Source organism: Octopus bimaculoides, chromosome 19, assembly GCF_046866305.1.
Source record: "Octopus bimaculoides isolate indiv1 chromosome 19, ASM4686630v1, whole genome shotgun sequence".
Classification (NCBI taxonomy): domain Eukaryota; kingdom Metazoa; phylum Mollusca; class Cephalopoda; order Octopoda; family Octopodidae; genus Octopus; species Octopus bimaculoides.
Window position 1 is genome coordinate 53,135,312 of NC_142946.1, and position 18,133 is coordinate 53,153,444.

The 18,133-nt window shown below is 35.6% G+C and overlaps 1 protein-coding gene across 2 annotated transcripts; it reads left to right on the forward strand.

Moving 5' to 3' along the window:
* LOC106871343 (uncharacterized) lies at positions 1-11,694 on the forward strand. 2 transcript variants are annotated; one of them, XM_089337744.1, is made up of 4 exons: positions 1-138; positions 2,860-3,877; positions 7,980-8,158; positions 11,122-11,694. In XM_089337744.1, exons 2-4 carry the CDS (start codon positions 3,082-3,084, stop codon positions 11,305-11,307), a joined length of 1,161 nt encoding a protein of 386 aa, XP_089193870.1. In that variant the 5' UTR covers positions 1-138; positions 2,860-3,081; the 3' UTR covers positions 11,308-11,694. The 2 variants fall into 2 exon arrangements, with proteins under 2 accessions (XP_089193870.1, XP_089193871.1); XM_089337745.1 differs by having other exon boundaries at positions 8,061-8,158.
* The last annotated feature ends 6,439 nt before the right edge of the window (positions 11,695-18,133 follow it).

Sequence of the window (18,133 nt, forward strand, 5' to 3'; positions counted from 1 at the left end):
ATTCCGGAGACTATCTTAACAACAAATTCTTTATGAATACAACTATTGCATCATAAGCATTAAACGATAATTTGTGAGGCGTTTATGACCTAGTTTTGCGTGTTGGACTTATATGATTGCGAGATTATGGAAGGAGCGGTGAGTTGTGTTCTTGAGCAAAACAATTAGTGGATGATGCCAATTAGTAGTTGTGCTATTCTACATTCGAATTAACCCCCCCCCCCCCCCAAAAAAAAACCGCTAACACGCTAACAGATAGCAAAACCCATGCTGATCAGAGATTTCACGCACGTTCTGAGATTCACTCGATTCCTATGTTTGCGATGTTGGAAATTCCGAATAGAGTTCTACCCACCAGACTTTGGAAGGTCATAACTTTCAGAAAAATGAATATTTTTTAATGAAATTTTCTATGCATATTGTATTTATTATGTAGATTCCGAATATATAAAAATTTCCGGTGAAAGTGTTTTGGAATGGGGGTGGGGGACAATTTTCGGAAATTCCAACAGAGTCCATTTAAATTCTTCTTAACTTCCATGAAAATTAATATTTTTTCGTGAAATTTTCTACAAATATACCTTGATGTATGTACATTTCGAGCATGTAGGAATTTTGAAGGAAACAACTGCAGGTTATTTTTGAGAAGCGTTCCCCACTCGGTGGTGTTTCGGAGCAAGTCGTCCATAATTGTTTCATTTTTCTCTATTATGTGCGTATGTGCATCCGTAGATTTCTATTGAAGTAATAAGCAGAAAAGAGAAGCCGTCATAAGAAAACTTACGTTAAAAATAACATGCACATGATTTTTTTCTCTCAATAGAAGTAAATTCCAAAGTAAACGTTTCTAGTAGAGAAGTAGAAGAGAACAGAAGCAGCGTATTACTTCATTACAAATCTACGGATGCACATACGCACATAATACCTGTATCTTATATGTTTTTGCATGCAAAATTCAAAAACAATATCAAATTATTTGTATTATTCAGTTTCTCTGTCCCACGACATCCCTCTCAGTTCCTGTTATGTGGGCTAAATTTCAGTTGAGTTGTTGAAGTGTGAAGCTAACGGTTTAAGAAATACTCCTAATTTAAATGTTTATGACTAGAATTAACCTAGTGAAATCATAAGTCCAGCTATCTGAGTCAATGAGTCCCTGAAGCTTGGCAATACTGAGTGGATGGGTCACCGATGCTTTGTCAGTACTGTGCCTGAAGTATAGGTGTGCAGTTGTGTACAAAGTTTACACATTCCATTCACCTTCATAATGCCAAGAAACTGTATGAACATCGCAAACAACTTTTGCTATATATGAAAAAATATGTAAAATATAGACTATTGATGAAAAATAACATCAGATTCTTTAATTTACGAGATAAAGTAATTGGTTGATCATAATCAAAATTCAGTGTTGCATCGATACACCAAAATTGAAAGCAATCTGAGCAAAATTAAAGGGGGCTCATTTTGCGAATGAAAAAAACTAGATCCCCTAAAAGTCATGAGGGAAAAAATCTGATTGTGTGAATTTCCCCAAAATCCTCTCCCCACTCCCCTGGTTCATTGGCACAAATTTTCGTTTTCATATTCCTGTAATACACATTTTTTACACCTATTCCACTTTTTTTTTTCTATTTTGGTGGCTGGTTGTTAAAATAAACATTAACAATTTTTTTTTTTTTTAAATTTTTCTTAAAGAAACACTCTCCCACCTTGTCCACCCATCACCTCCTCACTTTCAAAAAGCTAAAAAACCCTAACGTTTCACTTTCGTCTGATGTTTCATGCATGCATAGAATTCTACTGAAATAGCAGATGTCAAAAACATCAGACCACCACCAGAAAGACCGACATGCTAGAAACAACAGCTACACACCATGATTTCTGAAAAAACTTCCCTGCTTTCGAGTAAGTTAAAAGTGAAACATTTGGAGTTTTGAACTTTTTGAAAGTGAGGAGGTGATGGTTGTTGGAGGTTAGGGAAGGGGATTTGAGTGTTACTTTTAACCTTTTAGTGTTTAAACCAGCCATATCTGGCCCAGATATTTCTTCTGTTTTATGTTCAAACTGGCCTGATCTAACCTCTCACACCTACCCTACAATGCCATTCTAAAAATAGACAATAACAGCATCAAAATCTCAAAGTTATGAGACAATATATTATTAATTCAAAACAATATGAATAAATAAGTTTTACATTTGACAGAGTAATTTGAACACTAAAGGGTGAAGTAAAAAATTGTTTTTAATTTTTAAAGATTTGTAATCTCTGTATTTTTCTATGTAGATTACAAAAATAAAAAAAAAATATTTGTAAAAAGTTAAAAAATTAAAAATATTGGGGTGGGGAGGGGAAATTAAAATTTTGAAAATGTGTTTTTTGAGCAAAATCCTAATCTCTTTTTATCAAAAACAGAAATCCATAGAAATTTTAGAAAAAAAAAAAAATGTGAGTCCCAACATTCATACATCCTTTCTCACCACTTCATTCCATATTTTTCTAGGTTTACTCCTTCCACATGTTCCTTCTACAATTACAGATTGGCACCTTTTGATGCAACTGTCCTCATTCATACACATTATAAGGCCATACCAGCACAGTCTTCTCTCTTGCACACTACATCTGATGCTACGTATACCCAGTTTTTCCCTTAAATCACTTACACTCTGTCATATATGCACACTGACATTACTCGTCCAGCAAAGCATGCTGGCTTCATTTCTTTCAAGTTTTTGTAGTCCTTTATCCTCACCATCGCAGTAACTTTTTCTATTTATTATAGAAAACAAATGCTAAAAATTGATTGAATATAAAATATTCCTTCTTATAAAATATTTATTCCTTTTCTCTTTTTTCAGTTTCTAATATTTCAGGTTTTCATTTAATTCAAAATAGTTAAAAATGGAGATTGTTGCCAGAATTGTGATCAAGTGACAGCTTCTCTTTATCAATGTTGTTTTACTCCTCAAATTACACCAAATCAAATAAACCCACTGGCTGAATCGAAAGTAACATGTTCCAATAAGAAAGCCAAATCAAATAATAAAAAAGAGTGTTTAAAAGACAGTCCCAATGGTAAAATGGAAAGCTGTTGTGAAACATGTTTTAGAACTAATGTTCCTTTAAAGAAATGTTCTAAGTGCAAAACAACTTACTACTGCTCAACTGACTGCCAGAAATATGATTGGCCAACACATAAAAGCAATTGTAAGGTTCCAGAAATGAATACTGAGGTGAAGTATGAGAAGGAGAGTGGCCATGAGTATAGCAAGGAGAGAAGTAACAAAAAAGATCCAGTGAAGGAGAACAGTGTGAGCGTAGATGATGGGGATGGTAGTGATCCAGTGAAGGAGAGCAGTGTGAGCGTAGATGATGAAGATGGTATTGAAGTAGACAGCAAGGTAGGCAGTAAGAATAAAAAGAAAAGAAATAGAAGAAAAAAGCGTAAGAATGTCAACAGTGTCAACATAGAGAATGACGGAGCCACTAGCAAGACAGACGTCAGGGATGAGATCAACAAAAAGGATAGTGACACAAAGGCTAGCAAGGGAAACACTGGAAATGTGAACTATAAAGACAAAGATGGTGGAATGGACAGTGAGAAGGAATCCAGCAAGAAGGGGAAGAGTCAAAAACGGACGGTCCAGGTGAAGAGCAAAGAAGATATTAAGCAGACTGGAACAATAAGCACTGAAAGGAAAAGTGATGCAAGAACTAGTGTCGAAGATGCTGGAAACTTTCTTTTAAAATTTCTTTTGAATATTTGGAGATTTTTAGTATATATATCATGTGTGAATTTTAGTCCCCATCAGGAAAGAAGTCGAAAGGCGACTAGCAGAAGATTTATTAAAAACATTGAAAGAATAGAAAATATTGGTAAGCTTCATTAAAAAATTTTTGAATATTTTGATATTTTTAATACGTTACATATGAGATTTTTAAAACATATGACTTTGATCTCCATTCTTGTTACTGAGCACCTCTCCGTCTCCCCCAAACTTCACATCATTTCCCTATGTCTTGTTTATGATGTTTTATTACAGTACTGCTCTCCACCCACCCACTCCCCTTTTCATACAGTCATTTATCACCTCCTCCTCAACCCCTCTTTCTCTTCCCTCATCCCCAAAACTGATATTCGCCATTGTTGTTGGCATCCTTTTGTCTCAGGAGACAATGGAGTTGCACATAAACTAATCCAGTCTGGTTTTTACATTTCATGTCCTCTCCAGTTTTGCGCAGGCCTGGGCTAGATGTAAGAAAATCCTGGGTAGCCCAATCGTCAGGATTCCTCTCTTCACCTTGCTGACAGAGTCCAAAGCATTATGTTTGGTACCAGCTTGGTTGCAGGAGCTGCCGGAAGAGTGTCGAGTCAAACACTAAACTGCCTACAGGGTTCCACTCTGGATTTCTTTGAAGGTTGTCTCATTTCCGTAACCTGGATAGGGGCCCATACCGAGTACTGTCAGCCGGAGCCAGCTGAGCCTGGGACTCGTGTGAGGCAGGGTTGTCACTCCCTGAAGTAGTAAAGAAAATTGCTACCCACTACCTAAATTCACCATTAAATATTGAATATTAACCATGCCCCTCCTCTGTTTACTGTTCACTGCATCACTTATACTCCCTACCGCTAAGCATCTGTCGCTCTCTCACAAACTCACATTTACCCTCTTGTGCCTTGAGGGTATGTCCTGAAATTAAGTAGTTGCAAAGCAAGTTTGTCAACCACACAGCTATGGGGAAATATGAGAAAAGGAAAAGAAGTGTTTATGAATGATGTGTTTCAAAGTAAATTCAACCATAAACAATAGTTTATGATACATTAGATTTGAAAAAAAGAGAGAAAGCTGCCTGTATGATACAAACCATGCATCTTTTGTAACCTATCCATTCATTCATTTTTTCAGTCTACTATTCTTAGGAGCATCATGGATATAGAGTCCTCAAGCACCTTTTGTATAGAGTTGTATCAGAAGCAGCCATCATTACTCTTCCAAAGGGTGACCAACTGAGACTATGGATATTATGCAATCATCTCATTCTTGGTCTACCTCTAGATGTGCTGCTGACTGGTCTGGCTTGAAGAATCCATCTTGTGATTCTTTCTTGTGAAATTCAAATCTTTTATAATCCAGTGCTACCAATCAAAATGTTTCTTGCTTTATTACATCAAATTAAATGCTCTAATCTTACCAGTGAGCAAACTTATTTATATTTATAATGCAAATATAGAAGCATCAAGAAATCTATATAATAAAGATGAATGTCTGTGTGTGTGTGTGTGTCGGTCTGTCCATTTATAGCATGAAAGGCTACAGCGTCTACATAAAAACTAAAAGCTAATTCTTGTGTAAAATTTTCTGCAAAAGACAATGGAAGTAGTCTCAAGTCTCTAGGCTTCCCCCTAAGGAAGCTATGGGCCCTTTTCCAAAATGTTGCACATAGCGCATTCCCCCCATATATACCATATACATCTATATATATACCATGTGTATATACTATATGTATCTATATATATATACCATGGGTATATACTATATATATATATATATATATATATATATATATACATATACATACATTTTGCAAACTTAATATTTTTTCAGATTTTACTAAAATTTGTTGGACTTATTTTCATGCCTTCGGCCATTGGTGCTATGGAAAATAGCGCACTGTGACTGCATGAAAACAGATTCGACTAATTTTATTATTTCCGTAAAAAATACTAAAAAGCACTAAATTTCAAACATTTTTATGATCAAATACGTTTAGGATAATTCCAAAGCTTAAAAATCGCACTCTAAAATAGTGTTTAGCGTCACTGATGTAATTTTCCTTGAAACTATGAACAAGAGTTTAGATACGTACCAGCTACTACAAGTAATGGTTGAAACAAAATAGCATTTTGAGACAGCAGTTGTCTCTTTCCTTTTATCAGCAAACAAATGTTGGAGTCTAAGCTTTCTCGCCTCTCTTTTAAAACAATGAAATTTATTAATTGTTTCAAGATTGTTTCTTTTACGTCTGCTTTTCATTTCTCGTATGGGTTGGAGAAGTACATGTTATTGAAACATTGTTGTGCAGCTAGATGCCCTTATTGTCACTGATCCTTAACTATTGAGGGATTTTATGTTCCACTCATCTTCAAAACCACTGAGTAGGTAGACAAATTATTTGCACACTCTTATTTTGCTGACCAAAAATGTCAAGCAAATTCACCTTTTGTAACTTGACACTTTACATGCAACATTCAAGCTAGATTGTGTCCTTTTCTTCTAGAAGTAGAGGATACATGATTAAAGGTTAGCAGCTTCTTCTGCTTTAGCATACCACAGCACAAACCAGAGAACATAGTGAGGTGTGTGTGGTGGGGACAAGGATAAAACAAGGTTTATACAGGCTTTCAAGGCTAAAGTCACGAGTCACTCCTGAGTAGGGCACCATTCTATTGAAAGGTTAACCTCCCTTCTGACTTCCTTTGGTACCACAGGTATTCATTTTCAGCTGAGTATACTGGAACAACTTGAAATAAAGTGCCTTGCTCGAGGACACAAAACACCACTTAGGTTGAGAATTGAGCCCACAACCTAACACTTGTGAGCCTAACATTTTAACCACAAAGTTACTTGTGTTCATTTAAAAACTATCAAAATATGACAATTGGGTGTAACTATTTCCACACTAGTGATTTGGCTGGACACTAAACCTGTTTTAGTGACATTACATTTTGGCACTAGAAGCAAACACACACACACACACACACACATCCATGCTTGCACAGAAATGTACATATACAGATTAACAGAATGAGAGAGAGATTAAAATTTATTAATTGCCTCCTCTCCTCACATGCATAAAAAGTACTCTGCTCACACACATAAACAAAGAGAGAACAGGTGAAACACCTGATGTCAAATAAGTCACTGTTGATTTACTGATGCCAGGTAGGCTGTGCGAAATATGTAACTACACTTCATTTTCTATGTAAATATTTTGACTTTGTTTTCCTGTTTATAAATCAAGTTTTTTTTATTTTTAAAAAATTATTTATATACTCTTTACTCTTTTACCTGTCTCAGTCTTTTGACTGTGGCCATGCTGGAGCACTGCCTTTAGTCGAGCAAATCGACCCCAGGACTTATTCTATGGAAGCCTAGTACTTATTCTATCGGTCTCTTTTGCCGAACCGCTAAGTTACGGGGACGTAAACACACCAGCATCGGTTGTCAAGCGATGTTGGGGGGACAAACACAGACACACATACATATATATATATACATATATACGACAGGCTTCTTTCAGTTTCCGTCTACCAAATCCACTCACAAGGCTTTGGTAGGCCCGAGGCTATAGTAGAAGACACTTGCCCAAGATGCCACACAGTGGGACGGAACCCGGGACCATGTGGTTCGTAAGCAAGCTACTTACCACACAGCCACTCCTATTTAGATAGATTTAATAATTCGATTATGAAGTTGAAATATGTGACAGTTGTGGTAACTTTGATGAACATTTAATGAAATGTAACCTATGCAGAAATGCATGGTATTGCTCAGAAACACGAGATATTTTTGTTTATTCCATTTTTTCGAGGGTGCAGGATATAAAAATGTGATGTTTTATAGAGAATTAAAAGATGACAACACTTTGTTTCTAAGGCCTCATTTGGTCTCTTGCAAGTGCACATGTACACATATAGTAGGCTTCCATCATTTTCTGTTCACCCTTTCACTTGCAAGGCATTAATCAGCGTGAGGTAATAGTAGAAGACATTTCTCTTTTATGCCATGCAGTGGGACAGAACCTAAGACCACTTGGTTGCAGAGCAAGCATTTTAACTACAGTCTCATCTGCACCTGTCTATCTATTTAAATACTGAATCTGAAGGAAAATGGCTTTTGTCTATAGTCACTTTACTTATAGTATAATTTATTCTTGCTTTCTGTCATATTATGTCAGTTTTTAAACTTTATTTCAGATAATCTCCAGAAAGCTGTACTCAAAGCAGAAAGGAACTTTAAATTCCACAAAATATTTACGTCATTTTCTAAAATTCCAGGAGAATACGAACCTGAGAGTTTACCTGAAAATAGCCTTCTTGTTGTTTACATTTTAAGCCGAGAATACCATTTCTTTAGGCCAGTTTTTTTCCTCCAAGTAAGTATATTTCAATTGTTTAAAGAATCCTCATCTCTCTTTATTTTCGTCTCTGACATTCTCCACTCATTGTCTCTCTAAATATAACTGTATAGAAGCAGATAATAATCGCTGGTGAAAGAGGGTTCATGTTGAACATGGTCTATTTCTGTTTTAGCACAGCATATCCATATGAGATCTTATTTCAGGCTGAATATCTCTGAAAATATTCTTATCATGATGCATTAACATTAAGTATGATATACAAATGTATGTGAATGTGTACATATGTGTGTATACCCTTGCATCCTCCACACCACATCACACCACCCTGCTCACATAAGCATTGACCACTTCCCAGCATCCATACCACCCCGCATACAATAGCACTGACCACTTCCCAGCACTCACACCATCATGCACACACCCAGACATCAAGGTCACCAGCCTCTAACCACACGCTCTCATATACACACACATCTTCATTTTGGGATCACCACTACTTTATTATCTCCCCTTCTTCTTAGCTCTCCTATCTGACCACAAGCCTGGCCATCACCATGATTGACCACTAGCTACTAAAGGTTTCCTTTTTCATTCTCTCTCTGTTTATTTCCTCATGTTCCTTTTTGTTGGAGAGCAGGCTCTAAATATAAAAGACTTTCTCACCTTTCTGAGCATTAAACTAATACACCTGTTTGTTGTTTACACATCTATCTTCGTTTTCTGTTTTTTTAAAACTCTAACTATATATATATATATATATATATATTAAATATATACTTTTATAAAACAAATTTTACAAAATATATAGTATCTGTTAACAGTCTTAGCAAGAAGCTCACAGGTGAGTTTTTGTATATATATATGTATACATGTCTCTTAAAGGATAGAGCTCAAAATCAATGCATAGAAAATACTTTATTGCAGCAACAATTATAATAACAGAAACAACCACAATAAGCCAAACCTATGCACATTTCAATAGGGTATCCCGGATAAATAAACCACATCATCCAGGATACCCTATTGAAATGTGCATAGGTTTGGCTTATTGTGGTTGTTTCTGTTATTATAATTGTTGCTGCAATAAAGTATCTTCAATGCATTGATTTTGAGCTCTATCCTTTAAGAGACATGTATACATATATATATATATATATATATATATATATATATATATATATTTATATATATGTATCATGATAGATATTATCTGAAACGTATAGTATCATATATCTATCACAGCTAATCTTACCAATTGGTTTCACACAAAGAATGCAATGGAATGTTAAGTAACAATCTGATTATATAACCTCATACTCATCAGAGTTAGCCGCTATGGAAGGGAATATGGCGACTGCTCTCATTCAAGCAAAGAGATCTTTGATGCTGCTGCCCCATACTACAACCAGGCTCTGGCGGCCAGTGGTTTTAAGGATAGTTACATGCCAGACTGTAGCACCCCAAGAGAATGCACCACCGGAAAGTGCTGTGGTTCATGCTGCCCTTCTCTTTAATTGTTAAGACCAGAGTAGGTAACATCTTCCTTAGTTTAGTTGATAAATACTTCCTCCATACTAATAGATTCAACAAAATATCTAATAGACATACCCTGAGATTATCCTTTAGCTGTGCACCTAGTGTAAAAAAGATTTTCATGGGCAAGCCTACACTCAAGGCAGAGGCAGGATGCTCATGCAGGGGTAACCCAATTGTCCGCTGAACAGCCACTGCAACACAGAGACAGTTGTATACAAGGCAGAGTTAACAGCCATAGGACCCAATGCAGAAGTATATGGGGGCAGCAGAAGGCTCTTTCAGAACCCACTTTAACAACCACAAAACCTTCAACATCTTAGAGAGATGCAACACCTCAGCTGTAGCCAAGAATGTGTGGTCTTTGAAAAAAAGCACCACTTTGATGAGCATATGGTCATATAATCAAATTGTTGCCTAACACTCCATTGTATTTCTCACACGAAACTGATTGGTAAGATCAGCTATGATAGCTATATAATACTATACATTTCGGATAATATACCCACATTATTGACAGATATACAAGTGCATCTTTCCCCTGACTTATGATCTCTTAGATGACTCACGTCCATGTATGTATATATATATATATATACTCTCTGAGTGGTTGGCGTTAGGAAGGGCATCCAGCTGTAGAAACTCTGCCAAATTTAGATTGGAGCCTGGTGTTGCCATCCGGTTTCACCAGTCCTCAGTCAAATCGTCCAACCCATGGTAGCATGGAAAGCAGACGTTAAACGATGATGATGATGATGATGATGATGATGATACACACACACACATATATGTTTGTATGTGGAAAATGTACAAGAGCCATGAAGACTACAGATGTACAGGAAACTGATTTTCTCAAATGTCCGAGAGACTCTCTGGAAGTAGTAAATAATTTCTGTTACCTAGGTGACCTAATTGGCAGTGGAGGAGAATGCATCAAAAGTGTAATTGCTTGAATAAGAATAGGATGGAGAAAGTTCAGAGAGCCCTTAGTTCTGTTGGCAACGAAATGTCTTTCTCTCTGAGTGAAAGAAAGATTATATGACATATATGAGTGAACTGCAATGCTACACGAAACTTCAGATCATGCACAGATGTCCATGATTGCTGATGTCTGCAGGTATGCCACACAAATAGAAAAAGACGTTGTATGAATGTAGTTGCAGGTATATTTTCATTGAATAATGATTTAAAATTTTGGTATAAGGCTAGCAATTTTGAAGGGAGGGAAAGTCAATTACATCGACTGTAATACTTGAGTGATACTTTACTTAACTGCTACTTATCAATCCCCATAAAATGGAAACAATGTTGACTTTGACATAATTTGAACACAGAACAAAAAGAAAAAAAATGGCACTTAGGATTTTGTCTAATATGCTAAAGATTTTGTTAGCTCACGACCTTAATTATCATTAAATAATAATAAACTTTTCTTCTTTTTTCAGGATATTGAAGGTTGCATATATAGTCTGATATTTTATCATAAAGAATCAGATCCTTATCCATATTTTTCCTGGGACCAACTGAAAGTCGGGAAGTATATTTGTATCTTGGAACCTGAGATTCATTATTTTCTTGATGGACAAGTTGGTTTTAGAATTAATTCCACCTGGGAAGTTAGAGTTTTATAAAATGTTGAGAAAAAAGAAGTAAAACTATTTCATCAAGTATTTATTGTCATTTCTTTAAAAAAAGTATTTGGTTGACAGAAACTGTGGAATAAGTACAAGTCTTGAAAAAATGAATACTTGCCTTGATTTGTTTGACGAAACCCATCAAGATAGTACTCCAGCTTGGCTACAGCTCAATGACAGAAACAAGATAAGAGATAATGTGTTGTTGTTTTTTTGTGTATAAATTAACGTGGTTTTAAGGAAGGGAGTTGAGAACTGTTCATTTAGCTGTTTTCTATTTTGAGCTGCACTGTTTTCTTTTTGATATCCAAGCAATTGGATGTATTTGAAGCAAAAGAAAAAGAGAAGAAACAATTGTAAGGAGAATAAAAATATTTTGATGTGGTGATGTTTATTGATTTTATTACCATCAGTGTTATAACCACCATTGCCTTTCCATATTCAGGTTATTCCCCAAAGGATGAGAAATTGTGGCGATTGATAAAAGACAGAATCTCTCCTTCTATTAAGGCTCACATGCTTATGTATGTAAATGTACACACCAGATATACAAAGATGGCAAACTTAACTATTTTTCCATAGAGTGAAAAATCTGACGAACAGCCTGTAGTGGAAGGATTCCAACCACCCTTAACTGACCAGAGGTGGACTGACTCATTGCTATAAATTAAAGAACTGTGAGTGAATGGCACTTCATTTTGGTAGCAGTTCACTGTGAGCCATGAGTCTTGTGTGATTGTAATAGCAGTGTGTCGTGTATACACTTTCTTCCTTGCTGCTTTGCTAAATTATATAACCAATACAAGAATGTAAAACAGCCTTAACTTATTAGCATTTAAACTGGTTATATCTGGTCCAAATATTGTACTTATTTTATGTTCACACTGGCCAGATCCAGCCTTTAACACCAACCCTACAATATCATTCTAAAAACAAACAATCACATCATCAAAATCTTTAAGTTACAAGATAATGCATGGTCAATTCAAAACAACATGAATAAATAAACATTCCATTTAACAGAGTAATCTGAATGCTGAAGGATAAATTAGTTTTCAACCTGTGTCTCATCAGAGGTGTCTACATCACTTGATCCATCCAGAGAAACAAGTCCAGTAGTTTCAGATAACTGGGGTTACTAATTTGCATATTATAAATGCTTAAAACTTTATTTAATATCAAATCCTAGTCCACACAATATCTAGGTATCATACAGTATATGATATGTAAACCTAGGTATGCTACACATGTGAAATTTACAACATGGATACTACAAACAACAAATATAACTCAAGCATTATTGGAATTGCATGCCTGACCAAAGATTAATAGACTTTGAAGATAACAGTCAAGCAGCTGAAAGAGATGAGACCTGAACTTTAACAATAGACAGTGTTAAGGTAGATTTTGAAATTATAATTTTCTAGGCTCAGGCATAGTTGTGTGGTTAAGTAGCTCATTTTGCAGCTCCTTGGTTTTGGGTTCAGTCCCACTATGCAGCACCTTAGGCAAGTGTCTTCTATTATAGTCGTGGGTCAACCATTCTCATGTAAGTGAATTTGGTTGATGGAAACTGTGTGGAAGCCCATTGTCTGTATATATGTGTGTGTATTTGTTTGTCCACCACCACCACCACAACCATTGTGTATGTCATCTTCATTTAGCGTCCTTTTTCTGTACTTGCTTGGGTTGGACGATTTGACAAGAGCTATCAAACCAGAAGGCTGTGCCAAGCTCTATCATCCACTTTGGAATGGTTTCTATGGCTGGATACCCTTTCTAATGCTATTCACTTTACAGAGTGTACTGGGTACTTTTTTCATGGCACCAGCACTGGCAGGGTCACTAAGTAATTTGCTCGACAAAGAACCCTCAATTGGAAAGAGGACATTTGTATGATTGTATGTATATAACTGTATTTTGTCTTGCCATTACTTGATAGTAGTAAGTAGGTGTCATTCTCATATATGTAGCATCATTCATTTCCAGTATTCTGCAAAAACATGTTTGGCCATGAAGGAATGTTACCACACTTGGAAACAGATGAGGATTGATTATAGGAAGGTCATCTGGCTATATAAAATGTGCCTTACCAAATTCCATTCAACCTATGCAAGCACAGAAAAGCAGACATTAAAACAATGATGATGATGATGATGATGTTCCATATGTCAGACACCTTTAATCCACTTGTATCTCTTGCTCTCACCATCCATATTGTATCCAACCTGCTAGGCCAAGTTGTTCTACAGAACATCCTTCCCTCTGGAATCTTTTCACTATTCATCTTTCCCTACAGGTATCAACATGCAACAGTTGAAGTAGAACATTAACAATACCAACGACACCAGACTCGAAGGGCTTGTGTAGTAACAGGCAGTGTCTCTTCTAAATCTGGCGAGTAAAAAAGAAAATAATGTTGAATCCCGTTGAAGTAAAATTGACCTTTCATTCCCCACCTTTCCAGTTCACAAATTTGATTAACAAGGCATATTAGGATTGCAACTACAGAACAGTTTCAGAATAACAAAAAAAATTTCAACAAAAAAACAAAATGGTTCATATTTTATCCCTGAAGCAGCAACAGAAATATTTTGTCATGTGTTGTTCCATGTTGTTATTTACCACATTATATTAGTGTAGAAGTGTTCAGTTAAGTTGTTTGTATTGTATTTGCTAGATGTTACAAGTGTGTTTGACTACAAAAATATTTGTAATGCTACATAAATGAAAACAAATACTAGACAAACATGCTGTAATAGAAGAACTAGCGATACAACACACAGTTGGAAGAACTAGCTGAAATTTGAACTGCAAACTCGTAAACCACTTGCAGTAAATCTTGACATTTGTTCAAAATCTGACATTAAAAAAGAAAATTAAGTTTCTTTCAATGGAATGAAAGGGAAGTTGTTTTCTATTTTTTAAAACCTGGAGTTCTGTGATGCAAATGATCTCAGGATCTGCAACACTTCAAAAAACCAGCTAGCCACCTAATCACTTATCAGTGTGGTGAGCACATAAACCAGATTGACTGCCTCCTCATCAGGCAATGAGATGGATGCTTAAAAATGCAAAATCTTTCGCAGGTGAAAGGTGTACAACCCAACATAGGTTACGAGTTAGTGACTTCAGATTTAGAGCTAGAAAGACTCAGAGAAATATGCCAATCTGGAAAAGATTATGGAAGCTCGAAGACTCAGCAGACAAAAATTTAGAGATTTACTAATGGAAGTTTCTGACGAAAGAGAGGAAGATTTGGGGACATATAGCTTACAGGACAATTGGAATAGATGTTTCTTCACAGAAATGTCTACATGTATATGCAGTTTTCTTGTGCTTCTGATGTAGGATTTGTCACAGATGATCTCATATACAACATAGGTCCTGTGGCACAATTGAAGATCATTGATGGGACAGTTCGACAATGTGCACTACTCAGAGTAATGAAGTGTTGTTCTTGGACAGAGCTTTTCTCAGGGAAGGGCCAGTGTGCACTATCTGCATGTCAAGTCCTTCCAACTGTGTGTTGTATCGCTGCAGTAGTTCTGTCATCAAAGTGTGGTAGCTTTAGGAAGCACATGCCAGACTTGGGAGTATGATGGTTCTTCCGGGGTTTATAGATGTTTTTCAGGCGCCGTTGTTTAGCTAAAGATGGTGGGTAGCCATTCAGGATTAGGTCTCTGAGGAACTGTCTGCTGTTGACGGCTTTGTCAGTCATGTTACTGAAATTGTTATATACATACAATCATACAAATGTCCTCTTTCCAATTGAGGGTTCTTTGTCGAGCAAATTACTTAGTGACCCTGCCAGTGCTGGTGCCATGAAAAAAGTACCCAGTACACTCTGTAAAGTGAATAGCATTAGAAAGGGTATCCAGCCATAGAAACCATTCCAAAGTGGCTCTGGTGGGTAAGGCTGATTGGTAGTAGACAAAAAGTTTTCTATTAGCGGCTTTTCTATAGAATTTGGTAAATATGGAGCCTTCTTCTGCGATCTTGAGTTGGAAGTTGAGTAGAGAGAGAGTTCCAGATTCGTCTGGATGTTCAATCTCGAATTTGATGTTTATGTTGGTGTTATTGAAGGTCCAGTATATGTTAATGGCCTCATCCCTGGAGGATGTGATGATAAGGATGTCATCAATGTACCTAGAGAAGAAGATGCATGAGTGGCAGCTGTTGAGTGCTGTGCGTTCTAGCTCATCCATGCATGCCATGGCCGGCAGGCTTGAAAGCCTAGATCCCATAGGTAGGCTGTTTGTAAATCACACTATTATATTGAAAGGTGTTACCAACTATAATGGTTAATAACTCTCGTATGTCTGAGGGTGTGAGGATGAAGAGCTGGAGGTTGATGGATGGGGAGGTGGGAGAAGATGGGGAGGAGGAGGCTGCAGGAGAGGAAGAGATGAAGACGGAGGTGACGGGCAAGGAGATGTGGGGGGAGAATATCAATGGCCGGGAGATGTGGTCTATGAGAATATCAATGACTGGAAGAGTGGGTACAGAGGTGTAGAGGGAAACTACGTCTAAACTAAAAGGGTATTTGTTAGTTTTAAGTATGGCGGGGTCAATATCTTTGAGTCTTGTGAAGATTTCATAGGAGCTGCTGACGTGTCCAGGGAATGCGTGTAGTAAGGACTTGAGGAGTTTAGAGAGGAACCAAGAAATCTTATAGAAAGGACTGTTAATTCCTGATACTATGGGACTGATTTTAAGCTTAGGTCCAGGTTTTTGAGTTTTTATTAAATAGTAGAAGGATGGAAGGGTGGTGTTTTTAGATCTGTAGTTCAGCCTAGTCTTCTTAGAGAGATTCCTTTGGTGAAAGATATTGGTCCAGCTGGTGTTGATGGTGGACTCCAGTTGGTGAGGTGTGATGTTGTAAACCTTTTCATAACAGTGAGTCCCTGGGGTGTTCGATAGCTAGTTTGGGGTTGTGAGGGGAAGGGTGGAGTGGGTTATCGAGATGGTAGATGGGGTATCTAAGTCATAACCACGAAATATGGAATACAAGGTAAGTCTACATTAATTTATATATTTTTCTTGACCTTGCATTTACTACGCATTGTTTTAGTCTTACTCACGATCCTTTACACTATATATATATATATATATATAAGGTTGAGGAGGGTATTGGATTTAACCAAACCCCGGAGGATACAGGTAATACCGAGTAAGTGCTTTCGTTCCAACATAAATTTCCGGATTATTCACACAAGGATTAATCTGCACGAATTTCTACAAGGATATTTACCACTGGAATGAAACTACTCTTCAAGTACTGTTCTCTCTTTTTTCAGCACATCACACTCTTTACCACTTCATACTAAAAATATCCGCCTATGGCTATAATAATAGATAACTTTATTTTTTCTGTCTCCGATGAAGGGAAGTACTGGATCTTCTCAGAAACAGCTGTAAGACTCTATCCATAAAATTCTTCAACCTTACCTTTGCTCTCTTTATCCTTTTGTTTTTATATATTTACATATATATATATATGTAAGGAACGACCGTGTGATAACCGTTACACACACACACACATATATAATAATAATAATAATAATAATATTAGGGATAAAATCCAAAATTACAGGTAAAAACTCAATTGAAATCAATTTATTAAAAATTAAAATTAAATTAAGCTTCACAGAATGAAATATATATAAATATATAGTTTTAGGGAATAGAACCAAGGTTCATGAACTCATCGATGAAAATCCACTGTCACATATAGAAAAATTAATAATTAAAAGCACAATAAATGAGTATAATATAATACAAAGAAAATATCATAAGATAAAGATAATATAATTGTATATATATATATATATACAATGAAGGCAATGAACAAAAATAAGACAAGGGAATAGTTTTAACAACTATTGTATCTGTTTAATGCTTAAACTTAAAATCATTTAATGCTTTAATGTTAAAATCAAGTAATTTTTAAGGTTAAAAAGATTGCGCTAGTAATGACCATTATTTATATATACATATATATAAGATGAACTTCTTTCAGTTTACCAAATACAATAAGAAAGTTTCGATCATACGGAGAATGGAAGTGCCTTGTAATTGAAAGTGGAAGTGCGTTGTAATTGAAAAAACAACTTTCTTGCGTCTATATCCACGCATGCGCTTATGTAATAATAAAATGAAAAGTCATTGACTTCCTCGGTGCTATGATTTTCTTTTTTTCTCACTGTGTTTCTATCTTTTTCTTTCTCTCTTTGTGTGTTTGTCCGTCTCTCTAGATATATTTTATATATAAATATATGCACGCGCGCACATACGTAAGTACGTATGTCTATATGTATGAGCGTATATTAAGTTACGAAAGTTACGCGAGGGCCTCGATTCTCTTTTGTAACTTTTCAGCCGATTAAAATACGATGTTCTAACCTCTTGTATTGAGTTCTATTTCTCCTTTTTTCTTTCACCAAATCCTATCTCTCTGTCACTTTCTATATGTGTATGCACACACACACACACACACGCATATATATATATATATATATATATATATATATATATATATATATATATATATATATATATAATAATAATAATAATAATAATAATAATAATAATAATAATAGGGATAAAATTCAAAATTATAGGTAAAAACTCAATTAAAATCAATTTATTAAAAATTAAAATTAAATTAAGTTTCACAGTATAAAATATATATAATACTATATATATATATATATATATATATATATATATATATATATATATATATATATATATATAATTAATTATTACAATTAAAAGGGTAAAGGATTATCAATTTATTAATAAATTAATAATTAATAAT

What these genes read in the sequence shown, in the direction of transcription:
- LOC106871343 (XM_089337744.1), top strand. Translation starts at nt 3,082, where the DNA reads ATGGAAAGCTGTTGTGAAACATGTTTTAGAACTAATGTTCCTTTAAAG. An exon ending in TGAAAGAATAGAAAATATTG is followed by an intron (nt 3,878 to 7,979) that starts GTAAGCTTCATT and finishes ACTTTATTTCAG; the next exon opens with ATAATCTCCAGAAAGCTGTA. An exon ending in GGCCAGTTTTTTTCCTCCAA is followed by an intron (nt 8,159 to 11,121) that starts GTAAGTATATTT and finishes TTCTTTTTTCAG; the next exon opens with GATATTGAAGGTTGCATATA.